The 12897-nt window shown below is 41.5% G+C and overlaps 1 protein-coding gene across 1 annotated transcript in view; it reads left to right on the plus strand.

The window, feature by feature from the left end:
- Positions 1 to 12897, plus strand: part of LOC138454181 (C-Jun-amino-terminal kinase-interacting protein 4-like) — a 993589-nt gene that overhangs the window by 452545 nt on the left and 528147 nt on the right. The window contains exon 10 of the mRNA XM_069607022.1: positions 1558 to 1710. Coding sequence (XP_069463123.1) covers positions 1558 to 1710 — 153 coding nt within the window. The remainder of the gene's footprint in view (positions 1 to 1557; positions 1711 to 12897) is intronic.

The raw sequence follows: 12897 nt of genomic DNA on the forward strand, positions 1-12897 counted from the left end.
CTATTGGATGTTCCCCACTCAGAAGGACCTAAAACGACGTTTTAGCTCACAGTACCTTTCAAAGATGAGAAATATTAATTTGTATACCAGTCCAGTCCCACCCACTAGGGCAGTCCATCACTGTAATGGTAAGCAGTTCTCCTCTGAACAAACGTGCCATCAGCAACCCCAGACATTTGTATCAACCTTGTTGAACATAATCTGTGAGATTAAACTGAACCTCTCTAAGCACAGCGATCAATGGGTCCACATCTGGATTGCCATTGTTTACCACAATGTGAGAGCTCCTCTACTGAGAATTAACCTGGCTAAAATAAACAGTTTTATGGGATGTTTCCCCACTGATGAGAGGGTCTTAACCAACTTTGGCTTACCGTACCTTTCACTGAGGAGAAATATCCAATTGCGTATGAGTCTGTCACACCCACGAGGGCAGGTCAACACCGTCTCCTCTGAAGAAGTACCATTAGCAACTCCAGACATGTGTTGAAGGCAGGTTGGGCAGTGAGGTATAATATTAAATTAACACAGGGACCTATGGGTAGACATCTAAAATGAAGGTGGCTCTTTAATTTATATTGCTACAGGAACTGAACTGTTCAAATAGTTGCACTTCTAAAACCTATATACTATTGTGAATGCGAGGATAGTGACAAATTGAAAATTAAACTGGAAAGGAATTTGCGTCGTCAACAAATGTACATTGAGATTGCTGGTAGATTTAATGTAAGAGCAGAGTGGAATGACCACATCATAATATGAATCATTACTTTTATGACTAAGCAATCTTCCCTGTGTCAACCATGAGTTTCCTTGCATATTTGCTCAGATTAATTGCATTGGTTGTCTGTTGTGTGCCTCCCATTTAGTTTTGTTATTTCTGTAGTTCTGGCACCCCTACATCCCTTGATAAACTGGAATAATTTGCTTTTGTCCATTGCCTAACACATTGTCAATCACTCCTACTTGCACAAGGCTGAAGGTTTCCAAGTGGCAGTGTGGACTATTCTGCAAACAACCAAGTCTTAAGCTGCTTTCTAAACCTCGTAAGACTGTAATCTCAGAAGCCTGTTTTTCCTCTTAATTCCAAATATTGCATCTCATCCTTGGTCTTACTGCTGACTGTTATTCCCTCCTCTCTCCTGAGTCTCCCTGCCTTCCGTTTTTCTTGCTGTTGACCCTCAATATTTCTCCCATTCCCCCAACTCTGTTTTTGCCCTCAGTATGGCACAGTTGCATGCCTTCTACTTGCCATCGGTCCACGCTTTTACCTTCCCATTATCTGGCTTTTGGCCAATGGTGTCCCTTCTATTAACACCCACAGTCTTGCAACTGCCCATGTGTATTCTTTCCGTGCCTCCCTGGATCGCGTCCTTTCGCCCAAGCATTGCATCTACATATCTCTTTTTGTCTTGCATTTGGCCCTTGGTACTTATTCCTCACCCTACCTTATCCTGAACCTTTGTTGATTCTAGTTAATCCTTGTACCTCTTCCTTTTGAATTTCCCTTTGCCTAGGCATTGCCTTCACAACTCTCTTTTGTGTATAACTTTCCAGGAGTGCGGTTGATGGGGCTCGTAGAAACCTTATTGCCCGTGTTGAGGAGTTGACAGGGGAGCGGGAAGCCCTGAAGCGGGAAGTGGAAAGCCTTCAACAGAACCTGACTCGCCACGAAGCCAAAATCCGAGAAGCAGAGCAAGACCTTATAAGGTAAGATTCGTGAGGAAGATGGGCTATGAATTTTCTTGTTTGTCTTTAGGGCTCTGACTGGGAATGCACATGGCTGCACAGACCCAAGGAACAGAACTGCAAAGTTTGAATTTTGATTGGGTGGCTGGGAAAATGTTTGAACGGATGAAACCTGGAATGGAGGCTGAGTTTCCCCTCCATCTTCAAATCTGTAATAGAGTCAGAGGCTATGCACTGTGTTAACTTATCTAATCCTGGGACAAGTCCCCAAAGCGCTAAGAAGATGACTAGACTGAAGAAAGATTGTTCAGAAGCTCTGCCACATTTGTAGCCCCTCCTAGCTAATTTGTGATTGTGAAGCTTGTCAGGGTCTGCAGATGCCTGCGCCTCTGCACCGGACAAGGACCCTGTATTGGTACTTGTTCTCTTGACTCAGTGGAACCCACAAAGTCCCCTGCTCAAATAACTCCTTGACCTCCAACAGCCTGGAGTTTGTGTCTCTGTATATAATCGGATACAGCGTTGCAAGGACACAGCCAAAAGTGCTGGCAACTTGAAAGCCCAACCTTTCCAAGATGCTTGTCATTATGTATTACAACTGAGAGAGATTCAGTTTTACAAAGAGTGCTTGGATCAGGGATCAATGCATCTGCATACTGCATCATTGTTGTACCGTCCTGCCACTGGAACCATTATTTCCACTGGACCAAGACGACGACGACTAGTAGTAGAAGTAGTAGGTCATTTTTATAATGCCTTTATCCCATTTGTATGGCCTGAACGCCCTCGGGGGACCCGAATCCAAGGTATGGAAAGGATTGTCGAAAAGCTTTTTGTGTATTTGGCTGAAGAAAGTTATTGGTGGGATGGCTTACCGGTGGGTAAGAAACACATAAAGGACAGGCATGTGGATGGGTGCTGAGAGGAGATGAGGTGAGAATGCGAGTGCAAGAAACTAGTTACGTGTCCAGCTACACTGAATTGCTTGTCATAGAACATAAGCTGAATTCTGATGGGCGAGGCGTTGTGCTTTGCATTTAGTCAGATGTATGATTGCAAATGCATTTGGGAATGCAGCTGTGGTTTGGTTCCATCAGCATGGAGTGCGTCAGGTTTAATGCATTAGCAATACTTTAGTGAATGCCTTGGGTCCTGTCCTTCTCCTTATTCTTTTTTTAATTTTTGTATTTAAGATCTTTTTATTAGATTTTCATCAAAATACAACTCCATCACATAGGTTCCAATGAATTACACTAACAAGAACTGACACAACAATTATATCACAGCAATAATACTATTAATCAAAATCTAAAATCCAATTATATCCTCCCCTAAAAAAACACCAATACACTAACATCCTATGCAAATAGTAGAAGAAATATCTCACACCTAAACACATACCACATCACATAAGACATTGAAGAAGGGGGGAAAAAAAGAGGGGCGTGAGGGCATGTCCTCTCACTCTCTTCTCCTCCCACCTACCATTCTACTTCATCACTCATATAAGGCATTAAACAATCCCCACAACGAGATATAATATTCCTCTCTATCTTTATCTTTCAATTACATTTTTTCATATTTAGATTTGTAATTCCACCAACCAGTCCTCCACAGTAGGTTTCTTCCTAGTCTTCCAGACCCTAAGGATTAACTTAATCGCGACAATCATAGTTTTATCTATCCAGAAATGATGTTTCCTAGTGTTTACACACCTCCCTTTATGTAGAAGCAAGATCACATTTGCAGCTGATCTCTGAATAACAATGCCAAAGATCATATCAATTCATTCTCGCCAAAAATCATGTACTCTTGGGCAAAACCAAAGTAAATGTAATAGGGTACCTCTATCTCTTCCACAACTCCAGCATATCTCATCTGTCTTCAACTTCAATTCATACATCCTTACTGGTGTCCAATAAATCCTACCAACTACCTTCTGCCTAATTAGACATAGATTCATATCCAGACCTGAATTCGTACCCACTCTAAGAACATCACTGTACTCTTCCACCGAAATTACTACATTAACATCATTCGACCATGTATCCCTTAGTTTACTCCATGCATCTATATAGCCTACCTCCATAGGCATGAGATGCATATCTGTATGCACATTGTATTCCTGTTCAATCAACAGCTTACAAATCTCTGGTTTCTTTTCCAGCAAACTACCAGCCATACTCTTCCTCTGATTAATTAACAAAATCAAATCCATATATCTACTCCACTCTCTTCTCCCCAGGTTATACTTATCTTGCAGTTCTTCAAATTGCAGCAGTCTACCTCTATTTAGTAAATCATATAGATTCAATATACCTTTCCTAATCCAACTCTGCCAATGTAGACATTTATTATTGAGTTGTAGTACCTCATTATGCCATATAGATGCATCATGACCGAAACCAAAACTTTGACAATTTTCCCCAAACCATGACCTCACAGCCTGCTTAGTTGCAACTATCGATTGTAATTTCAACCTCTTTTTCGACAGCTTTCCTATAGTATAGGGATTATCTAAGTGATAAGGAGCACATATCTCCCTCTCCATGCGTAACAAAATCGGCCCTTTAGCATTCCCTTCATCAAAATAGTGCGAACTCTTCTTGAGTAAAAAGGCCTTATAGTATTTTACCAAATTCGGGTAACCGAATTCAGCCCCCTTAACATCTTGCATTAGTATATATTTCGGGATACAGGGTCTTTTGCCACTTCCCCACAAAAAAAGTTTGAAACAGTTTTTCAATCTTCAGTAATTTTTTTTTTTAAAACTAAAGGTATTGTCTGTATATTTTACAATACCTTAGGTAATAGAACCATTTTAATCGCGTACATTTTTGCCCATAGATTCCAATTCCATCTTTCCCATCTTTTAATAGACATTGCAATTTTGTCCATTACGATATCAATGTTATATTGAACAATTTTATTGAAATCACCAATTATGTGTATACCTAAATATTTAACACACCTAGGGGACCATTTACAGTTCCAGGATTTAAAAATATTAATATCACACGTCCTAGACAAAGGAACATTTTCAGTTTTGTCCCAATTTACTTAATGTCCCGACAACTTCCTCACTTACTCAAACATTTGTTTCAATATGGATCCACACATCTCTGGATTTGAAAGAAGAATCATATCATCTGCATAAGACAAACCCTTTACTTCTGTATTCCCAACACATAGTCCCCTAATCTCCTTACATTGTCTGATGTATGCTACTATTGGCTCCAATGCCAAGTTGAACAAAAATGGTGACAAGGGGCACCCTTGCCTCATACCCTTAGAGAAGGGAAAGGATCCAGAAATCAAACCATTAACCAATACTTTTGCCTTAACATCATAATGAATACAATCAATCATTCGCATGAACACTGGACCAAACCCCATTTTCAACAATGTGAATAATAGGAACTTGCAATTAACTCTATCGAAGGCTTTTTCAGCATCAAAGAAGCCTATGATCCCACTCGATTCTCTCCCATAATGTACGCCCATAACATTTAACACAGTCCTGGCATTATCATAGCCAAATCTATCTGGAGTAAAACCTGCATGTGATTCATCAATCAAATCCCCCACACAATTAATTAGCCGATTTGCCCATATTTTGTTAAAAATCTTTAGATCAACATTCAACAAAGAGATTGGTCCATAGTTTCCGCACTTTTTATGGTCTTTGTCTGGCTTTGGAATTACAATAATCAGTGCATCCTTAATCGACTCACTCAATACCCCTGACGATACACAATCATGAAAAAACTTGCAGAAAATTGGTGACAACTGAGTCGCAAACATTTTATAAAATTCAGAAACTAGTCCATCCGACCCCAGTGACTTTCCATCCTTCAACTGTAATATTGCATTATAAACTTCAGCAACATCAATCACAGACTCAAGTTTAATTTTCTTTTCAGTAGTCAACTCCGAGATATTTTTTTTTATCAAAGAAGTTACTCAGGTCTTCTTCACTAGGGGAGAGTTCCTCCCTATATAATCGCAAAAAGAAATCACGAAAAATATTCACAAATTTCTACATTCCTGTGTAAGGTGTCCCCTTCATCAGTTTGTATGGAAGTAATACACGTGTCCGTCATCATACCCTTAAATTTATTAGTCAATAACTTACCATTCTTATCACCGAATTCCCAGAACATTTGCTTGGTATAAAACAACCCTTTTCCTGCCATTGTTTGTACATGATTCCTCATCTCCCCTTCTAGCTTCTTCAATTTTATCTTATTTGATTCTATATCTACAATCGCACAAGTCTTCTGTAATTCCTTAACCTCCTCCTCCATCTTTTTAATTATCTCCAGATTTTTCCTCTTAGCATGCGTCAATCTACTTATCAATTCCCCTCTCAACACTGCTTTAAAGCAGTCCCAAACAATTTTAATATCTACTGAACCCTCATTTTCCTCAAAATAGTTCTTAATAAATTCTTCTAATCCTGCGATTACCAATGGATCTTTGAGTATACCTGCCTGCATCCTCCATCTTTTGGATTTCTCTCTAGTTCCCCTCATATTAAGCTGCATGTCAAGTAATGCATGATCCGAAATACCTGTCTCTTTAATAATCAAGCCTATTGTCTGACTTACCAGTCTAATACTAATAAGATAATAATCTATCATGTAACTTTTCACTAACTTTCATTATTATACCCACAATCTGATCTTCGGTCTAGCTTGCTATTCATTACCACATTAAAATCACCTCCCAAAGTTATATCCTCCCCTTCCATTTTATCCATCAGATCACTCAACAAAGCAAAAAACTGTACATTTGGAGAGTACAGAGCATACACCGTCCCGACCGTCACTTTCCTACCATCATAGAGCACATCAACGAATAGAATACGACCTTCATCATCCTTTGTTGTTTTCTCTAATTTAATCGGCAATCCCTTTCTGAACAAGATGCTCACCCCCCCTCGACCTGGAATCATAATAGTTAGAAAGTACCTGCAAATATCTGGACTGGTCAAATAGCACTCAGACTGCTCATTTAAGTGAGTCTCTTGCAAGAAAATGATATCCCCCTTACTTCTCCAAATCCTTGCCATAACCTTCCGTCGTTTAATAGCACAACCAACACCTTTCACATTCCACAAAATAAAGGTTAACGGATTCATACTTCAGTGCTCTACACTAACATGCCTTTAATATAACCTAAACAAATATGCCACTTTCGATTTATCAATTTAACCCACATTGCAATATAGAAAGTGAGAGGGAGGAAAAAAGAAAATAAGAAAACAAAAAACAACACGACAAAACAATACAAACAAATAGACTAACACTTAGAAAGCAAGAATAACTTACATCATGCAAAGTCCGATAACCATCAGACCATATATGAGCTGATATATGTACAACCAATACCTTATCTAGAACCATACTCCCCATTAATCCCATGCCCAAATAAACATAAAATATAATCAATATTTTCTCATCTTATTGAAACAATATGCAAACCCCCCGATTCTTAATCCCATCAATCCCTTTTTTATATAACCAAACCATGCCATTGTCCCTCATCAACTGACCACTATCTGTACCCAATGAGGTCTTAAATTCCCCACCCAAACAGATATATATTCACAAAAAATCCATGAGATAATATCTCAGTTCGAAAACCCACAGTTCCCCAACTCATTCACATATCATATTCATATAGCATGGCCATATCAACCCTTATATATATTTCCCCCAAACCAATTCAGATAGCACAACACCAACTACCAATAATACCCTCGCCTAGTCTGTTATTTTTTATCATATCTCTTGCAGTAAACTTTACATCATATAACCTAGTGAAAGGGGAAAAAAGTGACTTTACCGCCTCCTATCATTACCAGTCTAATGAATCGCCTAAATGTCAATATTATCTAAATAAAATCCATTTCCTCCCCTGAGAATATATGCCTTCAAGAAACTCATGACATTCCGATAGGCACCATACTTGACTGCAGTACATAATGTGGTGCATAAATGTATCTGTTTAGTCTCCATACTCCTCTGCATCAGAGAACACTTACAAATTTGCCCACCACACTAATTCCACTATATGTGTTCAGTCCGACACTTGGCACCAACAATAGTGGATGTGGACGCCACAAGTTAGGCAGTCAATTGGCAGATGAAGAAATGACATGCAGCAACCCAGAGGTATACACGCTTCACTCACTTAGCTGGTGATATAAACATGACCTCGCTCATCTATTATAGTCAAAAAATAAAGCAGGGCTCTATTCAGATCTTGCAATTTACTGAGTCCAGATCTGAATAGTGCATGATCAGGGAAGTCACACAAGATAGGCAGCTGTAACTTCAGGAAGCTTAAACATGCATCAGTACCACATTAACTCCTGCATGGCTCAGCCAAACGTGCATCAGTATCTGTCAGCTGCATTTCCAATACCAGACACTGCCCACCAGTCTACGTTACAGCTGGCACGATAATCACCATATTTATCCAAAAAGTGAAATACTATCACCATGCGCTTATCCTCTCTCTGCCGTATACATCTAGATGATTGCGGCGTTCAACAAATAGTTCTCATAATGCCGTCTTCATGAAACGTATAGGGCATTAAATAGAAGTGGCCTCGGTATGTCATGTAAGAATGTACATGCACTACAAGGATCCATGAGCATCCAACAGCAAGCAAAGGCCAGGGGAGCCAAAGTCACAGCAACGCGATGAGGGATAGGACCAACCAGCAAAAAATCACAGTACGTGCAATTGTCCTCCCAGCATGCTGATACATGGAATCATTACTGCGGGGAACCAGAACAAAAAAAAGTCCCAATCCATAGCGCTGCTCTTTATTTCACTTCCGTCGTCCTCCAGCTTGCGTCACGGATCAATCTACATACAAGCACACTTCCCCGTTCACCGTCGCTCTCCGTCTTCACTCCAGAAGTCTACGGTGAGGGGTCAGAAATGAGACCGGCACAAAGTTGTAATGTTTTCAATATTAGACATTTTATTATCCCTATGTCTACGTCGCGTCTAATGAGTTTCTCGAGCAGTATTTACCACATCTGATTTTATGCCCAGGGAATTGCACCATTAGAGGCAGGACCCCAAGATTCACTTTGTCTATAAGAAGACCGCATTATCAAGTCAATCCCTTTTTTTGCACCTCCAGAAAAGTACTTTTTCCTTGCTACGACACCATTAGATGTGTTTCACCTTGTCATGAACTATGATACTCTTTTGACAATGCGGTCATGTGCTCCTCCACTGATCTCCTATGCCATTCCACTTAAGTGAAGGCACAACTATATAATCACCATCCCCTTTCCGACATCAGGCCTTGAGAACGACCGGTTAGACAACCTGATTAAATATCTTTGTGAATTCAATATAAGTGTACTTGTGACTACAGTATTAGTTTTATATTTCTTGCAGTGATATCTCTATTTGGCAGTGCGCGAGTTACCTTACTTCCAAATCAATTGAATCCGTTTGACCAGATTTGAGCCTTGTTAAGGGGGGCTCTGTGGAAGTATAAACACAGCATGCCATTATCCTCAGTAGCTTCTCAGGTGGAGAATATAGCGCACCGGTAGACTTGTTGAACCCTTTACCCTATATCACTTTTACATATTCTAAATGGTTTACCTGGTGTACTTCCTTGTTAGGAATCAACCTCTGGGCTTTGTTGATCTCCTGGTGTACTCTACTTCCAAATGTCCTTGCCCCAAAGGCTTACTGCCTGATGCACTTCTTTCACCAGGTCTTCTTACAAACATTTCTTTATCTTTCAGTTCTCTTTAAGTTGTGCTCCTTCACTGTTTAAACTTTAATCGCTCCAGGTATTACTTGTTCCAACTTCCCCCATATAGGCATCTCATGTATGGAGACTTGTTCAAGCTTTATTTGTTAACTTCATTGTTTGTGTTCTTTGGCTTGTGGCAATGGTTGTTCCAGTCTTCCCTATATTGACATCTCATATTCAAAGATTTGTACAGATCGTGCCTTTCAACTGTTTCATTAGTGTTCACTTGCTTATTACAACATTTACTCCAGCTTTCCCCATATCGACTTCTCATATATGGAGAATTGTGTAAATTATGTCTTTATATATCATTTGGTTGATATTCAAAATAAGTTCCCAATTGTTTGTATGCCTGTCGGTAAGCCCCGGGGCTCCCAATGCTTCTGGGCAGACCTGCCTGTGTGTGTTGGCTTTTAAGACCGTGGCATATGACTCTGGTGAAGTCCGTACTTCAGAAAAGCGTTTCCCACTCTGCAGACCCTCATGCTGTTCCCCCGCCGGCTTTTCCCTCATCCGCAGGTGGAACTGCTGCTCTTCACTGACACCGGGTCCCCGGCAGACTCTCCATTGCTGCGGCTCCTCAGCGGTTCATCTGCAGCATACGCTGTGCTTCTCTCGGTCTCTTGACTTGCTGGTAGGAAGTGCCTGCCTCCTTCCACACAGTCCGCTTTCTGGTTGTGCTTCCTGCTTTGCCTGCTCTGCATCTTTCTTCTTCTCTTCCTCCTTCACTCTCAACTCGAAAAGGCACACCATTTTTAAATGTCCTGCACAGCAGACTTCCATTATAGCAACTAGTCTGCACATTCAGCTTGGTGTTTCTTCTGCTCCACAATAATTCCTTTGCTCTCATGCTCATTCCAGAACTGGAGGTTTTATTGGCGTTTTCCTAAAGCCCACTTGAGGCAAGACTTCATAAAATATCCCAATGGTATACAGGTCCCCAACTCTTGGTATCCGTCTGTACTAACCATGGAACCTTGGCACAGTGGCAGGGCAGTCAGGCTTTTATAAGGGGAAGATGTGAGCTGTAGGTCAGTACACTGAACCTAGTTAGTACAGTAGTCCAGAAAAATACTTACACCAACAAATGTATATTTAAATAAATATTTATTATTTACGCAAGAAAGTGCTTAAAATACTTAGTAGAATTAACCAACACACACAGGATTACTTATAAATACTTTTCAAAGGACACTGCGTAGTTTGTAGTTGCTCGCGGTTACAATTGTTTCAGCGTTTGACACCAAGGACAGTTCTACGGTGTTATCAGTAATATAGTGCACAGGCAAAGATGTACGGAAATTGTATTTATTTAGCAAAACCACATAAGATAGTCTTTTAGGAGGAAACCAGTTGCTTAGTCAAACAGTAGCCGAGCTTAAGGTACTAGAGGCAGTTTCAGAGCAATTTAACACTTTTAAAGTCTGATCCCGAACTCTGTGTAAAAGTCATTTCGGAGAGGACTCAACGGTTTACGAAGCAGCAGAACAGCAAATTTTCCTGCAGATAATTTCAGTCTCTAGTTAAGGATGCTAGAAGAACAACACAAAGGTGGAGACCCTGTTAAAGGGCTCGCAAAAGATTCAAAAGCTGGCAGCTTGGGTCAGAGGTAAGAGTGGCACCCTGGACACTTCTTTGTGCACTCCCAATGCTCTAGAGCGACTTCTTGGTTTAAGATAAGCAATACCTTTTCACCCCACAGTACCTTAGGTTAGAAGAAATGTTCGTGGCTGCAATCTCCTCCATGCAGCTGCGATCGACCCGGTCTCCAGATTTCTTGGTCTGGTGACGAAAGGCAGGACACTGAACGGAATGTCTCAGCAGCAGTCTCAAGAGCAGACCTCTGGCTCAGATTTTGTTCAACTTCTGTGGTCATTCTGCGGTTTTGGTGCCTTTTCTACAGCAGCAACAAAGGACACAATTTGTCCGGTCAATCTTCTTTGAATCCTGGAGTCCGGCATTCTGGTGAGGGGACTTGGTGTTAGGGAGAATTCTCCTTCTAGGGCTAGTGTCCCTCACCTAGTGAGTCCCCCAGCAGCTTTGCTGGATTTCTGGAGTTTATTTTTTCCACCTGGTAAGAGTGTACATCCTTTTTCCACTCTTACATGTGTTTTGGCCTATGTGTTGTTACTCATTGTGTGATCTTGGGCACTGGAGCACACCACTCCGAGTGCCCCTGTTCTTGTATGGGTTACACAGCACCTTTAGTGTTATAACCCAGGGTTGTCTTTTAGACTTCCCTCTGACTCCATTTCGCTGGGGCTGACTACTGTCCCCCAGAGAAAGGTAAAGTTGCCATTTACTTTACATAGTCATTTTTACCACAGACCCAGTACACCCCATTTTACATGGAGTACTGGAAAGGGCTAATCTGTACCCCTTTTTCTGTCTGTTCCTCTCTGAGCATTGTTTTGCTCTTTTAACATTTAGACTTGGCTGGTGGCAGTGGTAACTACCCTAACTTTTCTACCGCGATTATATTAGATAAAAGTGGTACTGTTCTTGGCTATTATATCAGCCTTGAAGATAACGCCGCTTGACCAAATCGTCTTTCTTTTGGCTCCGGTTGGGTTTATTCGCCATTTCTCTTTGTTAAAGTCCTTCTTGTGTTTTACTTTGCGCAGCAAACTAGGTTTGCCTTCTTTGTTCACCGTCTTTTGGCGGGCTTCTGCAGAGAAGCCCTCCTCTTGGCGCCTGGGTGTCTAGGTAGACTGAATGTGGGGAAGGGGTGTAGTCACCCCCTGCAAAGGGTATCCTAGGAAACCAAAGTCGCACTTTGCCATGATTGGCTGAGGTGGTTGTCCCGGCTGGACAACCCTCCTGCTGCGTGATTGACAGCCAGGCTGTGTGAATGGGGGTTTTGCGCATAAAAGGCAGGTCTCTTGGGCTAGAAAATCAGTCGCCTCTGGAACTACAAGAAACCGAAGAGAAGTGGAGAGAACGACAGCTGCTGCAAATACCCTGTCCCGGTGAGGCCCTGCTGCAGTCCTGAGCTATCTTCCCTTTGACGACTAAGAGAATATCCAGTCCGGAGTCTTCTTCCCTTGAGCCTGGTGGGGATAACCAGCTCATCTTCTTCAGCCAGAGATCTCCGCCGTGGTCGAAATCGCTGCACACTGCTGTAGTGGTCCGGATAGCCACCTGCTGAGCCTCTCCTGTTTTTAAGGAGCACACCTTTGCGTTGTCGCTACTGCCAGCTTTCATCCCTGTGTGATGCAGACCCCCTTCAGACGTCCTCCTTCACAACGAAGCTCCAGGAATCGTGGGTCTGCGGGAAACCAACAGGAACAACTGCCAGGGCACCAGCTGCATCGTTGGAATAAGGTACTGTGTTCTACTTGAGGAAACTGGGTGAATCCATTTTCTTCATCCTCCAGGCTCGTCCTTGTCTTCCCTCCTTCTTATAACTT

The sequence above is a fragment of the Ambystoma mexicanum genome, chromosome 1p, assembly GCF_040938575.1.
Source record: "Ambystoma mexicanum isolate Mex_15411 chromosome 1p, UKY_AmexF1_1, whole genome shotgun sequence".
Taxonomy (NCBI): Eukaryota; Metazoa; Chordata; class Amphibia; order Caudata; family Ambystomatidae; genus Ambystoma; species Ambystoma mexicanum.